Source organism: Orbicella faveolata, unplaced genomic scaffold, assembly GCF_042242905.1.
Source record: "Orbicella faveolata isolate gen_17 unplaced genomic scaffold, um_ofav_v1 contig_25, whole genome shotgun sequence".
NCBI classification, from domain to species: Eukaryota; Metazoa; Cnidaria; class Anthozoa; order Scleractinia; family Merulinidae; genus Orbicella; species Orbicella faveolata.
The window spans coordinates 28,247,612-28,264,176 of NW_028301553.1; the positions used below are offsets into that span (position 1 = coordinate 28,247,612).

The 16,565-nt window shown below is 38.9% G+C and overlaps 1 protein-coding gene and 1 long non-coding RNA gene across 4 annotated transcripts; one reads left to right on the forward strand and one right to left on the reverse strand.

The window, feature by feature from the left end:
- The first annotated feature begins 258 nt into the window (after positions 1-258).
- Positions 259-6,585, forward strand: LOC110055297 (uncharacterized). Of its 2 annotated transcripts, XR_016208597.1 has the most exons (5): positions 283-405; positions 2,246-2,407; positions 5,228-5,284; positions 5,632-5,654; positions 6,406-6,585. It is a non-coding gene; the product is annotated as an uncharacterized LOC110055297 (long non-coding RNA). The 2 variants fall into 2 exon arrangements; XR_002297313.2 differs by lacking the exon at positions 2,246-2,407 and having other exon boundaries at positions 259-405.
- A 661-nt stretch (positions 6,586-7,246) lies between these two features.
- LOC110055296 (uncharacterized) lies at positions 7,247-15,368 on the reverse strand. 2 transcript variants are annotated; one of them, XM_020761675.2, is made up of 2 exons: positions 14,668-15,368; positions 7,247-9,759 (listed from the first exon to the last, which is right to left on the reverse strand). In XM_020761675.2, the coding sequence occupies exon 2, from the start codon at positions 9,439-9,441 to the stop codon at positions 8,419-8,421; it is 1,023 nt and encodes a 340-aa protein (XP_020617334.2). In that variant the 5' UTR covers positions 9,442-9,759; positions 14,668-15,368; the 3' UTR covers positions 7,247-8,418. The 2 variants fall into 2 exon arrangements, with proteins under 2 accessions (XP_020617334.2, XP_020617335.2); XM_020761676.2 differs by lacking the exon at positions 14,668-15,368 and adding an exon at positions 10,922-11,139.
- Positions 15,369-16,565: the final 1,197 nt, after the last annotated feature.

Below are 16,565 nucleotides of genomic sequence, written 5' to 3' on the forward strand. Positions count from 1 at the left end.
CAACTGACAAACTCAATTAATTCGCAGCCTTTGTCAACTTTTGTTAAAAATTGTGAGCATTTAGCGTACTTTTCAACCACAACAAAACACCTAAAGTTGAATTAACAAAAAATTTTCATTAAGTAAACATTGAGAAGCCTGCCCTAAACAAATGCTACTAGGCATGCGTAGTCTCTCTGCTCTACCGACAGACTCAAGTCTGAACAGCTGTCATCTAACTTTTAGTAACTTTTTTCCCAATTTTCAGCTGTCAATTTTGTTTCTGTTAATTAAACAACAAAGATGGTTAAAATTAGAAAGCCACATATTGCATTCAGTTTTCCACAGAAACCTAACGTGGAGAGAAGGTCAGCTTATCACGATAGTGGTGACTTCAAAGCCGGAAAATTTGATCAGTTGAGGACGGTAAGTCATGCTTTTGAACAGATTGTTTCTCTGCAAAAGCCGCTCTTTTGATTTAAGTAGCTTACATTAGTCAACGTAAGGACAGTAAAAAATTACTTTGAAAAAATAAATTTTCCATAGGAAATTGAAAATTTTCTGAAACACTGTGCCTCGCTTTGCAATATTACGTCTTTATTTCCAACAAGCTTCTCGTCAAAGTTATTGAGGATCCCGGCAGAAAATAAAACTGGTTGTTGGGAAATTTAAGGGACTAACAACCCCACGTTATCGTTTAGTACCAAGTTCCCGTCATAGCTCCTGATATGAACACTCGTTTGAGTCCCGGGGGCTTTTGTTATCTTTCTACTTTCAATTTTCTTTTATCTGTGCGTATAAAATGTTCCGTTTTTAGGTACAGCACTTTGTGTCGACATTGAAATGCCCGAAAAAAAAAAACGAATGAAACTTAATTATTAGTCGTGCAATTATTTGAAAAATTTTTCTCGTTGCATTTTTTAAGAGCGGCTCCTCGGTCAGTGCCCCTTGACTTTTTATCATCTTTTATCTAATGATTCGTACATTTTATGTCATTTTATGCATAGGGTTTGTATATCAACCTTTATTCAACTTACATTTCCTTATGTTATGCAATCGGTTTGTATATATATCAACCTTCATTCACGGACTTACAAGCCGAGTGATAAGTAAACTAATTGAAAGTGCGGGGAGAACTTGATAAAGTAGCAGAGAAGAGCGGGCTGAGGAATTGAATTTGTGACTATTAATGGGAGATTTGTATTACGTGGCGCGGTGGTTTAATAGTTAACACACTGGACCTCGAATTGAGCGGTTCGAGTCCCAGTCCTCGCTGGGCCATTGTGTTGTGTTCTTGAGTGAGACCCGGCTTTACTGTCACAGAGCCTCTCTTAAGGATACCACTGGATTTATTGCTGGAGAATAACTCTGCTATGGACCACGGGGGATTAGAAATATTCCTAGCCTCTTCATGCTATAGAACCGGGATAAGATCACGGAAAGTTCAAGCGGTATGGACCGCTGGGCTCGACGCAGAATTTACCTTTGGACAACATCCAACCATTGCAGAATTTACCTTTGAGGCATTAGGCGTCCCATGGTTCAACAAAGACGGAAGATGATGTTAAAGGAGAGATTTATGTAGATAAATTAAAACAAAAAAGTGCCGACCAACTTCGTTCAAACAGAAACCCTGAATGTTAATGACAACATTAAAACAACGCAAAAGAAAGATCTGTGGTCGAAGCCAAATAACGTTTGATAATATTAATTGGCTGGCTTTTGTCCTTTGAGAAACTTACTTTTATTTAACGTTTGCTCATGAATAATGTCACGAAATGAGGTTCCGTCTACACTACGCCGGAGAAATTTGGAAACGGCGTTTTCACTCTCCAAACGCATCAAATGTTTTCCGTCCACACTGGGCCGCAGAGATTTAAAAACGCGAGAAAAAAGCTCTGTCTACATAATGTTTTCCGTCCACACGATTACAGATTCAATTAATATATATCTACCTCTGTTATCAGTATTTATCACTTGCTTTAGTCATATTTGTAAACGTCATTAATTAAGAAATATTTTTATTCCTAAAATTTCATCAGTCTTTTTGTACGATCCGAAGTGATCGACAAATAAAATTTATTTCGCTACCAAAAAAGAAAATCACAAATTTTCACTGAACACTAGAGGGAAGAAGAGTTTACAAACTAGAGATCACATGTTGCTTTGATTTAAGTTAGCACCTGAATTAATTACATAGCTGTATGTAGGTAAAATTACAAATTTTGACTTGGCCGTGATACAATTATTGGTGGGTTTTTGACAGAATAACTGAGAAACAAGAACAATGAAGAGGCTCGTCACGGTTGCTTTCATTCTCCTTATTTCCACTGCAGCGGCGATTGTAGCTCCGTCGAATGGAGCTGGAGGTGGAATCGGGGGAAATCGTTACCCTATTAGAGTTGTAAATGATGAAAATGATAATAAGGTAATAGAGCGGTTTTTTAAATTTAACTTAAAAAAAAGAAATGAATATTTATACTTGATATACCAGGCGAGTTTGGTCGAGCCACGGTTCTTATTTTGGCGCGAAATAGTCAAGCCAAAATAGTTATAGCGAGAACAAACTAGCCTTATATGCGGCCGAAGCCTGACCAAATAGGTACGATTGGGTATTTACCATACCCAAATTCGGTCAAGTGACCATGATATAATAGCCACATCAGGTCAGTGACTTGATATCGCTGGATGTCAGGACAGTAGACGCGCCCTCTGATTGGCTAATTGTGAATGTGGGTACGATAACGACAATAATCGCTAATTAACAAATTGACGTCAGTTTTTTATGCATCTGTCCTCTTATTGATGATAAATTGCGTCATGACATTGTCAAAGTGGCTCAGTAAACTTTGACAAGGTTATGACGAAATTTATCATCAACAAGAGGACAGACGCATAAAAAAATGACGTCAATTTGTTTTTTACAACAACAAGACCCCAAAATGGTCAAATACCTGGAATAAATGAGGGGAAAAGACGCCGTAAACTTGCCGTAAACAAAAATAAGTGAATTTTATTCAAAATGACGCGAACATTGTCAATAGCTTTTCTCGCTTTTTGACTGGCTACTCAAAAAAGTCCATAAAATCTCATTGGTTAAAAAGTTGACAGTTTGACTGCTGAAAGTTGAACTTGGAAGCTTGCATAAATTAAACTTTTATCCGTCTGTACTCTTATTAATGATAAAAATTAGCCAATCAGCGGGGGAGAAATTAGACAGTTATTGTAAAAAGTGGTTTCTTTTTTTCGCTCCGATGATCGAATCTAATACCTTGATCGTCAGTGTTAAACATGCAAATGAAAAAGAGACAAATTACATAAGAAATTACAAATAACCTTGTCTCATCCGTGAACACATATAATTACAATTTTGCCTCTTTTCTTGTAACTGTTCTCCAGCCGATCTCCACGAACCAATTCACAATCAAGGACTCCTTCACTTTTGTAGTCACATGAACATAACGATGAAATTATGTGCTCTTTTGGCTTGTGTTCCTCGTTGACCAATAAATTTGTTTTACCAAATTATACTCTCTTCCTGATCCTCCCACATTACCAGGATCAGTCCTCAAAGATTTGCTTGAGTTGCAACGAAGAAAAGCCACTTCATATTCGATGGTCAACATTGGAAGGCAGCGTGGCCGAGTAGTTTAGGGCGCTGGTGTTGTAATCCGGAGGTCCCGGGTTCAAGGCCTCCACCCTGCCACTGGCGGGATTTGTTCCTCGGTCACGCTTTATAAATGAGACGCTCTCTACGTTGGTAAAACCAAAAGAAGATTGTATGACAGAAAGACGGAGCACTTCAAAGCTCTCACTCAAGTTGGTCACGCTTCCGCTGTTGCTGATCATTCAACTTCTACCCGTCAGAACATCAAAAGGGACCATTTCGAGATTCTAGCAAGTGGGCACTGTTTTTTACAGTGTAAAATCAAGGAAAATTTGTCAATACGGGACTTAAAACCCACCCTAAATGAAAACGTCGGTAGTGAAAAACTCTTTCTTTATTTTTAAAATTCACACTGGATGTAGTTTCTTTTATTCATTGTTGTCCAGCTAGTTACCAATACCTCGCTTTAGTTTTAGTCCGCTTTAGACCATTTAGTCCGTTCTCATTTGACATTTATCAACTGATGCAAATCAGTGAGTCCAAGAAGTCGATTAAGCTGCTTGCTTTTCTGTCAAAGTTTGCTTTAAGTAGATTGTTTCCTTCTTCAGGCTCGCATACTCGGCCGTGTCCGCCGCGGTGTCGTAGCCTGCGAATAGGTTCCCGGTGAACCTGAACGAAGCGAGAAAGCCTGTAGACATTCTATTGATGCCACCGTTCCATGATACAAGGATCTGTTATCATGATATGATTGGTTAAATCGCTGATTATTGACATCTTTGAGATAAAAATCTGACAGATCTTGGTAAAATGCGGTTGACGGCCCAACACGACTCCTACGATTGGTGACATTTATACGTTTGCCGTTCTCTTTTGATTTTCGGTCTCTCGACTCCTCGACCTTTCGTTATTTTAGACGTGCTTCTGAAGGTTCACGCTTGACGAGGAATTTTTAGTAGAGTGGAGCCGTTTGACTATGCTATAGCAATTTTTTTTTCTGGTCAAAGGTATGGTTTCCGGACTTTCCGCTGTTATCTGCATGTCCCTTCCCCGAATTTGACACCTCTATCATTTGCTATGTGCTTATAATTTCTTTAGGCTCATTTCAGTATTGCAAAATATGTTTTAAGCTCTCTAAGTACTGGCTCTGGAGGGGCAAATTTTCAAATATTCCGTGAACATGTTGCTTGCTTGCACTCCATATTATGATGCCGGGCCCAGCTGTTTGATTAGGTCGATTAGAACTGTTTGCAAGTACAGAAAATGTAGCTTCTTGACAGGTCTAATTACCTCATTGACTGAGTTGTTACAGGATAATCATCAAGGGCGGATAGGCACATCAAAAACAACGTCTACAGGCTCCCCTGTCCCCGCCCCGATCGCTTCGCTCTCTGAATTCTTCCGTTTTGAACTCGCCAATTTTTTTTGTGTCCTCGCCGGGAGCCTCACTTGACGACGGCGCGCGCAGTACAAATACCCAAATATGGTCAAACTGAACAGAATCCAGGTTATTCCGCGCGCCCTGCAGTCGTCATCTGACGTTCCCGTCCTGTTGCTAAATCAGCCCAATCAAACATCTCCTCCCCATGATTTCCTGCGTCCCTCCTCACTAGTTAATCATTATATGTTTTACTGGTTTACTAGCTATCGCGCGAACGACTGGGGAAAAGGCAGGGCTTTGGCTGCATGGGTTGCGGAACCGTAAGTAAAAATTCAGTCTGTCAACGATTTGCTTTACATTGAATAAATCGCTCACTCTTTTCGTTTTGCATTTGTGCTTTTACAGTCTGTATATTTTACTATCTTATTTAGATTTACACATGTACGTTTTTTTAACGGGCTCTCTAATTCTGATTGACTGATTGAAGAAGCATTGATACAAACCTCTTGCTTTTCAGTCTGCCAAAGTTTGAGATTTAAGTGTTTTTTTTTTCTCCTTTCTTTCTCTCTTTTTTACTTGATTACTTTCTACCTTTCTTCCTTCATTTCTCTCTCTCTTTCCTTTTTTTCTTTCTCACTAATTGCTGGTTTCTTTACTATCACGTTAGGAACCCTGGTAGGAAGTGAGCAGGTAAGCTAGTTTTATCTATCTCGAATGATCCTTTCAGTAACTAAGCTGGTAAGGCCGCAATACAAGAAACTCCCTACAAAGGGTAGAATTTTTCAATAGCTGAAATTTTGAACTGATTCAGTGCTGCGCGCGGTTTGATTGAACTCGTTACCAGGGCCCCTACTCGAGCTGTTTGATAGCAAAACTGACTGTTGCTAACTAACAGAAGGAAATTAAGGCTCCCGTGTCTGAGTGTTAAACTTTCCCCTCCCCGGGTGGGGTGCTTGTCTCGGAACTTTACTAGATTGTCCAGGGATAACAACTGTATTACTGACTAATCTTGTCGTCCTGCCAAGCTGACTTCCTGGCTAAATTGCTATCCTACAGGTGTCCTGCTTGCACAGAGAATTCGTCCTTAAGCTTCTGTCCTTGGTGCCTAGCTTTAGGCACGTTATTTTAAGAATAACAGAAACAAGTGTGAATTCAAAGTGCTAACAGCATTGTAATTTTCTATCACCTTACGTATATTTAGTCTCTGTCGCTTGTAAACATCCTGAAACTGATGATGGCTACGGAGTATCCGAAACACGTCTTCCAAATTTAAGAGTGTGTGCATTAATTTTCTTTAAATGTGTAATCTCATTCATACTCCTAAGAGATTTTGGTAGAATTATCTACGATAACAGCCAAGTACGAAGGAAAGCTAATTATAACGGACTTCCGCCAGCTAGAGGAATTCCTCAGTAACATTAACATTTTTATCGTTTTACAGAATTGGCAGCAGAAGATAAGCTGACCATGAAGTTTAACTTAGGAGCAGAAATAAATTAATCATCAATTGGTGTGCTAGTTAGTTTGTTAGACGGGTAATATGATAAAAAGACTGTAAACTGAATGGAAACACACTGGTGGGTGTAAGAACCACACACATTAAACTCTGATCGTGAGTGAATCTAAGCTTTACCTTTTGCTTTTCTCTTTTAATGTTTCAATGTCATCTTGTTCGAGTTTTTATCCTGTATATATCTATTTATTATATGGTAAGGTAGTGTTTAGGAGAATCCGGGCCTTCTGATTGGTTCTGTCTTGGTGGGGATTTTGCCATACGGACCTTTTCATGTAAACAGTCATAAGCAATGCATTTTATTTTTCGAAAGCGGCCAAAAGCATGCTCCTGACTACCAGCTAGCTTGCTCGAGCCGTGTCGGGGAATGTTAGCTCTCGTGAAAACAAACCTAACCGTTCTCCAAGGGACCTGTATAAAGTGTAAAGTAATTAGCCAAGTAGAAGTGAAAGTAGCTTCCGGTTTGTGGGAGAGGGGAGGGGAGGGGGAGAACAATTGCTTATTTCTTGCCTGCCGGAGGACATTAAAATTTTGCCATTGGCACGTGACCATGAATCAACCAATACCAGCGCGCGGTAGATTCAACTAAAGGAGGCCCAATACGGCTAAAACGTACTGCAAAAAGCTCCCGCTGTGGATCTTTTGAGGCCGAACAACCTAAGAGGTACCATGACTGCTTCTTAACCCTAAGAAGTACGACGATCACCTCGTCCTTTATATGGAGGTTCTCCCCGCGGAGCCATAGTACGCAAAATGTCCATACAGGGAGTTCTATACGGGTGTAATATTTTTATTATTCAGCACTGAAGTCGCAAAGCACTCGAAGTCTTTCAACACACCCGGTAAAATAAGTGCAAGTAATTGCATAAATGCTAGTACAATTAAGGATTCACATTTACGAAAAATTGTTTCAAAACTGCACAAGCCTATAGGCGAGCGCAGTTTAAGAAAAGTTTCAAATATCACTCGATCGTACGGTAAGACTTTAATTGCTCAAACTTGCATATATGCCCGAGAAAATCACCAACAAGCCTGTATTAATTTGCTCTCTAGTGCAAGAAATTTTACGATAAACTGGCTTGCTCTCAGCCAATCACATTGACGGAATTTTCTCCGTCATATACAGTGGATTCCCGATTTTTCGGACCTTCAAGAGAAACGAAAATTGGTTCGAAAAAATCAGATAGTTTGAGAAATCGGGGGTAAAATTATAGCGTTTGACTGAGGAGACGGAAACGCCTTTTGGTTCGAGTTGTCGAGAGGTTCAAAAAAAGGAGGGTTCGAGAAATCGGGATTCTACTGTAACAAAAAAAAAATTAACACACTATATCGAAAAAACTGCATGTGTTGACTGTGCATCGCTACGTATGTTTTCTTTTGAGCACTCCTTACACTGAGTTCCTTGTGTTCGCTGTAAATAGCGTTTTTTCCTGACTTTAAACCGCTAACACTACTGAACTCGCTTTTTTTCCCAGCAAAAAGCTTTGCTGTTTAAAAAAAACACAACCCTAGTTTAGACATAACGCTAGCTGTATCTGCAATCATGCACAAATGTCTTAGGACAAATTTGCACTTTTGGCGCTTTTGCGCACACGCCAGACGCGAATACAACTTCACCTTCCTAACTTCGCCCCCCACCCCTCATACAATGTTGAAAACTAGTAACTGCAATTTCACCTGATTTTCAACATTGTATTGTGTGTGTGTGTGTGTGTGTGGTGTTCGGGGGGGGGGGGGGACAGCCACACGTTTTTAAAAGGATAGAGCGCTTTTTTCAAACTTCAGGTTGTAAAACACAGATAATTCGTTACATTACATAAGTGTCCCAAGGACTTTTGTCCACGATTGTAGATATGCCCACCCAGGTCTCCAAGGGTTTTCGGCACTCTCGGAAAGAAAAAGACTTCTTAGTTTTTCCGTCACTTTATGAGATAATTTCATTTAAACGTGTTGAAGCTCAACAGTGTTTTCATTTGCGGGAGACTCTACCGACCCAATAGTTGGTGTCAGTGAATCGCTTTTCTTCCCTTGCGTGTTCCTCTCATTCACCGCGTACCACAGGACAACCACCATGTAAATCTCCACAATTCGAAGCATCGTTTGAAACGCTAACCACGGCCATGCTGAAACGTGACGCGCGTCGGAAAAAACACCATAAATGCTTGACATTGCGTAGACTTGCATGACGCAAATTAGAACGCCGCCCACGACTGCCGCGAGACACGTGCGAAAGATCGCGCGCGTGCGAGTCCCGCGTGTTCTGGATGATTCTGTAGCCCATCTCTTGCTCGATTCGATGATTGTAAATTTTTTCCAGATTAGAATCGCTACCATGGAATAGAATACCGTGAGGGACAAACCAAACACAATATACAGGGCTTGGCAAGCGAAAGTTAGTCCCTTGAACGCAGGGATGAAAGAAATCGTGAACTCAGCTCCCAACACGAAGAAGAAATATGGCAGTGTTGCCATAGCAATGTTCCTTGTATTATACCACTTCTGAAATCGAAGCTTGAGTACTAGAGCGTTCCTTATTACAATAAACACCAAAGTGTAGGCAGTTATAAGACAAGGCTGTCCAATTCCCCAGAGAATGTTTATCACGAAAACGGGGGCAATTTTCCTCCAATGGTACGCATCAATGCAAAGAAACAGGCTTCTTGTAAAACAGAACAGTCCCAATAGACTCAAAACAATGATCGGGACTTTGTTTTGCGGGATGACCCGAGCTCCTTTGAAGCGTTTCCTCAACGAAATCACTATGAAGAGGAAAACCAAGGTGTAGATGGCGCCCAGGCCGTACTGATGAAAATCCCACCCAATTCCCCACTCTTCAACGGCCTTCGACCATTCCGGAAGGGGCTCGGCTAATACTTCGGCCTTCGGATGATGTTCGGATACTGTCGGCTCTGTTTCGGGTGCTGAGTTGTTAACTCTGTTTTCTGGCTCCGGAATTGAGCTCATTTCTGCACTTCTGTCGCGTGCTCAAATCCAGGATCTTTGATTTTCGTAAGCAATTTTAAGCCAGCACGTACATGTGGATGTTTTGTTTCTTAAGTCATCCAAACTGTTTATTCTTATTCAGATTTGACATCAGTTTTTATTGTTTCATCCGCCATATGCTGCCGGTCTCTTAAGCAAAGCATTTAAACTGTCAGTCTTTGTGAAGTCAAGTCCATTCAAATGCTGCAGTCCCTCAGAAAAAAGTATTCCTTTGACAGTGGAAACAAAGACCAGTTTATCCAAACAGTCGAAGCTAAGCGTTTTCTTCTTTATCCAAATCTGTTGGAATAAAATGAGATAAAGCAGACAATTAGAGTTGCGAGACGAACACGATATTCAGATATTCTTTGATAAGGCTTTTTTATGGAAAATACGTTTTAAGTTCCTGTTTACTTGTCCGAGAAAGCAATACGTTCATGGTGTCAGATGTTTTTTTTAAAATTAAAGTTGAAGTTTGTTTGTTTTTTGTTGCCGGATAATCCCACAAGATTGCTTTTTCCGTTCAAATCGTCAATATTTTGACGTGGCTAAAATTACCTCCATTAAGTCCTTTGTTGCACGTGACTTTTTGTCTCATCTTACTTCGATTTCTATATTTGCAAGAGTAAATTGATGTCAATCTCTAAACCGTCTGTTGGGATGGTGGAGCAGCTGTCAAATTATTTTCCATTTTTGCAGGCTAAACAGAACAAATGGACACCTTTATTTTGTGTCACATTTTGTTTCTGTACTATTTTAAGGCTGAAATGAAATGCAGGCCCGTTTGTGTATAAAAGATGCCAATTATTTCACGAAGAGGAAACACTGAAAAACATAATATTCTACGAACACAAAAGGACTGCCAAGATAACCATTCCTTATGTAAATTAACTTTTATAAAGGCCCTTGCAATACCTCCCGAAGTTCATTTAAGTTTAACTAAGTCTTTTCAGGTATTTTAATTTTAAAAACAATAAATAAAAAAGCTGCTAATAAACACTGTCTCTTCTGGAGTAAATATTGCTGTTATTTCTTCGTATCAACGTTGTCTGTTACGTAATAGACTTTTTGAGGGAAACATAAAACCTTAAAAGACTCCGAGTGTTAAGCCATCTTGATTAAAGCTTATACAGTTTTAAATGACAGAACGTTTTTAAATAAAAACAAATGACTTTTTTAATTCGAATTCCGGGAGTGTAATTTCTGTCGTGCGAAATTACCGACTAATGTTTCGTGAAAATAATTAATCTGATAGTTTTGTTTTCCTTTACGGGCCCAGAAAAATTAAGTAAGACATATGCTCGCACTCGGTAAAGCTCGTGTTTTCCCTACATCGAGATAAGAGACTGGTCGTAAGTTAACTATACCTAATTTAGCACATGCCCTTCTGTTGTAGTTCAGGAGAGACACAAGGAAGAAAACTGGGAAAAGTTAAAAATTTATGTTTCTAAGACCTATTTACCTCCTGTTGCGAGCGCCAGAGACGCTGATCCTCCAAGGAGTGTTTCTAATTATCACAAAGACGGCAAAGGATGCAAACAGTCAAGAAGAATACTTAAAAGCCATTGTTAGCTCTGTCCAATCAGCGATCGTCCTTTACAAGCATCACTTTTTAGCGCCACTAAGACCTGGCCTCCACATCCGGGACTTAAACTGCGTGGACGTTGTCGTGCAAAAAGCTACTTTTTACTGCACGAACGTTAAAGAGATAAAACCTGAATTCTTTGAGAGAGGAAACAGTTTACACATTATTAGATATAGGACGAACGATCTTTTCGACACTGTTCGATATACATCCTTCGGATTTCGACCAAAATCTAAGAGCAGGAATTTAACGGTATGATATTTAAATAAGCTAGCCCGTACAAATCCTGCAATCTTTTTTTTTTCAAGAAAAAATTATTCAAAAATTTATTTTATAATACCAAAGTGTAATTTCTATTCGCCAGGTTAAAGGAGCTGAGTACGTCATGGTATGCGCATCTCGGAAAGTTTAGCCTAAATTTTTCAAGTTCGTCGTTTGTAATTCGTGTTAATCTTCTCCATCCTTAACCATCCTTGTTCCTTTTTGGTTTATTATTATCTCTTTGGTGTTTTTCTATCTTAGTAAACTATTATTTTCAGGGTCCTTCAATTTAAAAGTAATTTTGCACCTGGTCAAAATAACTCAAAGAAACCGCGACTGAGCACCTTTAAGAAAGAAAACGCTCTAAAGCAAGACTTACGAAACTGAATTTTATCACACCTATAAAACACTGTTGATTCTCATTGCGATCTCAATGCAAACAAAACAACTGCGACTAAAAATCACAGCTAGAATATCTGAGATATCGTGTTTTCTTTCATGTCAAGGAACTGAAAATTTTCATCTCTGTTTTGACTGACGAAAAGACATTTACTTTACCTCCAGAACTGATTAAATTCAGCAAATCTTGGGCGTATATATACCCCATTTTTAGCGTAGTTTCTTGTGAAGTAGCATTAATGGTTAAATTAATGGTTAACGGTCAAACTGCAAATGCCGAATTCAAAGTTTCTGGCAACTGAAGAAATCTGGTTGTCTTCTTGCCCCGCGCAATATATTTTACTTTGATTTGTATTTTGCATTAAGTTTTAATTTAGCCTTCGATCAGTCTCTGTTCACCAAACAGTGCCGAAACTGTTTATGATCAATACCTCGGATAAGATTCAACGCACATTTAATATTTGCAACAAAATGATTGCGAAGTCATTGTTTTGCGATGTTTGGCAACAATATTTGTTCAACAAATCTGTTTCAATATTCAGTCCAAATTTCGAATGGTCAATTTTGGAACAGTATCTATCTCGAAAAACCTAGGTTTGACTGATAAATCCTGTGGTATCTTTGCATCAAACGTCTTGGTGGTGGTACCAAACTTTTGTTTCTGTCGGCTAGTGATATCTTTCTTCACTTTGATGAATGAAATTTGCGTGTAGTTCGCAACAGCACACAATGTATTTAAAATCACGTTATTCGATTCATCTATATTTGATTCTGGTTAGTTTAGATGTATCATGGCCAAACTCCGCAATCTTTATTCTTGTATCGGAAAGGATGACCAAATGAATTATAAATCAAACCTTCTTAGATGTGCTTCAACCAATATGTTAAGCTGTTTTCGATCAGAAAGTAATTGCAGATTTGCTTTAATATGAACTAGTTCTTCCTGAGCTCTGTAACTGGCTCATTAAACTCGTGCTAATTGCTTCCTCCAATCAGAGCGCGAACACGCTATTATTTTTAACCAATTAGGAGCAAAGATCGAACCGAACGCGAAAGTGTTTTCCCGCGCTTTGAACCGGTTGCGTGCGCATTCGTTTCCAGTCGCTGATTGGTGAATTGCGTCTTCCCGTTTGTTTTCACTGCCTATATGTCACTGAGATAATTTTGTGTTTGGTTTTCTTGCACATATTATCACTTTTTTCATATCCTTGGTTGACTTCTAAGTTTCGTCACACAAAGATTATATTTTTATTATTCGTTACACAAAGATTAGATTTTGTGATTTTTTAGTTAAAAATGGGAACCAAAGGCATGTCCAAATTAAATTTAAAGAGCTAATTGCAAAAGAGAGTTGTACGCGCGGAATTTGTGGTAATTTTATCTACTAGTAAGTTAATCTATTCATCCTTGTGGTAACGAAATACACGACCAATAAATAAAGCAAAGCAAATAATTGATTTATTTATGATGTGAAGTATATATGAAATAATTCATATTTTTTATATTGTAAGAGAATGTATAGACAAGACCGTGTAATATTGACAATTGCTGACGACAAAATATTAAGACATTTCATGCCGTTGTATTTTCCCAGTTTTTATTTCCTGTGAAGACTTACCTTGATACTAATATATTATTATATGCAGACCCATTTGAACATTGCAATTTGCGGAAAAAGGCTTGATTCTCGAGCCTTCGATTTCTTAAACCTCGAACCGAAATTCATTTCATTTTGATTTTCCTTGCACAAACATGACAAAGGATATTTAACCGCTAACATATGGTCTCTTGCAGCTAACTGAATGGAACCCTCCATAACGAAGCGATTTTCGGCTACTTGGGAAAAAACTAACATTAGATATTAGTCGAACCTTAGAAAACTTCGAAACCAAATATTAATGCTGATTTCATTTATCTCAGTCACATTGAAGCGAACTATAAAGTCTTCCAGACAGGTTCCAGCAAGCGACAAATCTTTATCAGAAATACGCGAAATAATCTGTCAGACTCTATTCATCCATGATAGAGAGGATTTTTGATTCAAACATAACGTAACAGACAAAAGATTAATTATCACCCGTTCTTTCAGCTGTGTTTTTCCTTGGATTGAAACCAGCCTTTGAGAGTCTGCACAGGTATAATCGGCCGGCTGAGCACAAATGTTGAGTTTTGTTCTCCCGATTTGGCTTACTGTTTTAGCTGAGTTTTATTTGTAAATGAAGATCTGAATTGAATTTCCAACAAAAACAGAATTTTGCAGTAATCTATGAAAACATACCCTGAAAATACAATGCCACAATTCGGCTAATTCGATGGCGGTCTTCGATATCTCGAACTCCCATGTTTCAAACAGCAATATTCGTTTCCGTTACTGAGAGATTCAAGGAATCGGGACTCAACTGTAATGGTGTTTCGATCGCTACGCGATTGGGTCGGCCATTCTCAAACTCAGTGGTATGCACTCATGATGTTTGAGACATTTAATCTTCTGTCTTAACCCGTTGGGAAAGAGTCACTTGTAACCATTTTGAAAAATGTTTACGATATTACAACTGCACTATAAGAACCAGGTTATATTTTTCAACCGCTAGTTCGAATCACGACAACTTTCGACTATACACAAAATGGAAAAAAAAAATAGAGATGTTTGTTGCTATCAGTCGGTAGCGATTTCAACAAGGCCCAAAATGATCAAATCAGCAGTTCGCGAATTTAAATGAATCTGACCTAACGGGCAAAAGCAAAAAGCGTAATCTAGGCGCGACTGTGGTCGCCGGTAGACTTTGCGAAATCTTCAGTTAGTAAATTTTACCTGATATAGTTCGGGTTTGTTCAGATCTATATGCTACCTACGCTGAGAAATTTAAATTAAAGCTGCAAGATGGTCTCTGAAGGACCTGAAAAGCTTGGCGTAATTGAAAGTTGTCTACAAAATGGTTCAAAGTTATTGGAATGCCTCCTACCTGGTTCGCGTGGCTGCCTCAGTGTTCCTTCTTGCCAGTTTCTGACAATCTTTTTGAGTTTTACGACCAGATTTTTATCTACTTCACACTGCTAATTGAAGATAACGAAGTTGCAATTAGCGAATTTTCGCCAGTCTGCAGTTCTAATCACATAAGTTGTAACAATAAAATCGCTTTTGTCCAAACCATTACAATTATGGCACTTTTTGTCTCTTGTTTTTTTGTCAACGTTCTGTACAATTAATCTCTATCCATCAATGGCATTAGCTCAGGCTCCTTGTACTTAATAGCTATGCTAATTACACTCATGGCTACAATACAACAAATTGAATACCCAGGCTTTTTCCTACCCTGTAGAGCGACTATTCGACAATATAGGGCCTAAGAATTTAGAATCTTTAGATAAAGTGATTTATGCTGCCTTCTTTTGATTTATAAAGTAAAACATAGAAAATACAACCGTGGCAGCTATTACGTCTACACACAATTCTTTCATTCTTATCTCAAGCCGTCTATTTTTGCCTATACAGTGGTTCAGTTATTTCTTGATCTAGGCGACCTTATCTTAATTACTGTAACGAGTAAAGCGAAATGCTTTTTATCTTCATGGTCACGGAATGGTTTTGTGTTAAACTCCCTCGTACTTTCCATGCTGCAAATTTCCTTAACTATTTTCACACGCTTCCCGTGAAAAGAGAAAAAAAAAAATGTTAGAAATACAAATAAGCAAATGATATTGAACAACAAGACGAGAGGCGGAAATGGCAAGTGCGTGGAATTCTAAATGTTGTTTCTGCATTTTCTCAACGTTTTTTAACCTTAAATAGTAATGAATGTGATTGTTGTTGTGTATCGTGCCTCATTATTTCAATATCGTTTATGATTCATCGATCAAGATAAGCGCGTGTCACAGAATAAGACTCCAGTTCCCTGTTATCATCGGAGCGTGTCTAAGAATGAGACATGAATTAACTTAAACGATAACTGCGTAGGCTGATTTATATGTTACGATCTGTTGGCGCGATTTGGCTGAAACTTGATAAGAAAATCGCCTCCATGTATGAGCTTGTATGGGAGCAAAAGTTGGGCCGATTTTCATGCGTTCATGTCCAGAAAGGACCTATAGGAAGAGCTAGGGAAGAACGTATTCGGGTTACGAAACTGTTCGTCCCCTGACCTACCTGTCTGTTTTAGCCGGCGGGGCCTAGGTACGAGGAAAAGGTAGCTCCGGAGACTAATGATTTCCTCTCGGATGTAAAAATGACGTCATCAATTTCGTAAAAAACTTAGCCTACACTAGTAACGATTTAAAGATGATTCTTGATTTTAGTTCTAAATTCTATTCCAAGCGCTGATGAGTAAAATATTTCTGTGATGCTTCTGTAGCCGCCGGAATCTGAGGTTCAACTGGTTAGCCGCCGACCAAGAGGTTGATGACCTGTATTTGTCTTGAGATTAGTTTGAGTAAATGTATGAGTGAGGTAGAATAAAATCGTCCTAGGAAGTGACCAGAATACACATTTTTAACTGTTGGATCAAGCAGCTGTGTATTTTTATGATGAGGGGAGTTGATGTAAGGCAACCTGGATCCCAGGCTCCCTCCCCTTTGCCTCCCTTGTAGTTCTGGAAGGCGTCCAGGTGACGTTACGTGGTAAATAGAGCAGAAACGTACACCTTTTCCAGATGACGATTTCAGGTTGAAGTAATCTCTTTAGTGACAATTACAAAGTCGTGATTCACGGGGAACTGATTATCATCAGATTATCATGAAGGTAAATCGCGCAGGGAAAAAGCAGCCATTCGTCGTTTTACAACGAAAATATATCAAATTGCAGCTCAGTCTTGATTGGGGGCGGCAAGGAAATCTAGGAAGCACTTAGATTTATCTATTTGTCATA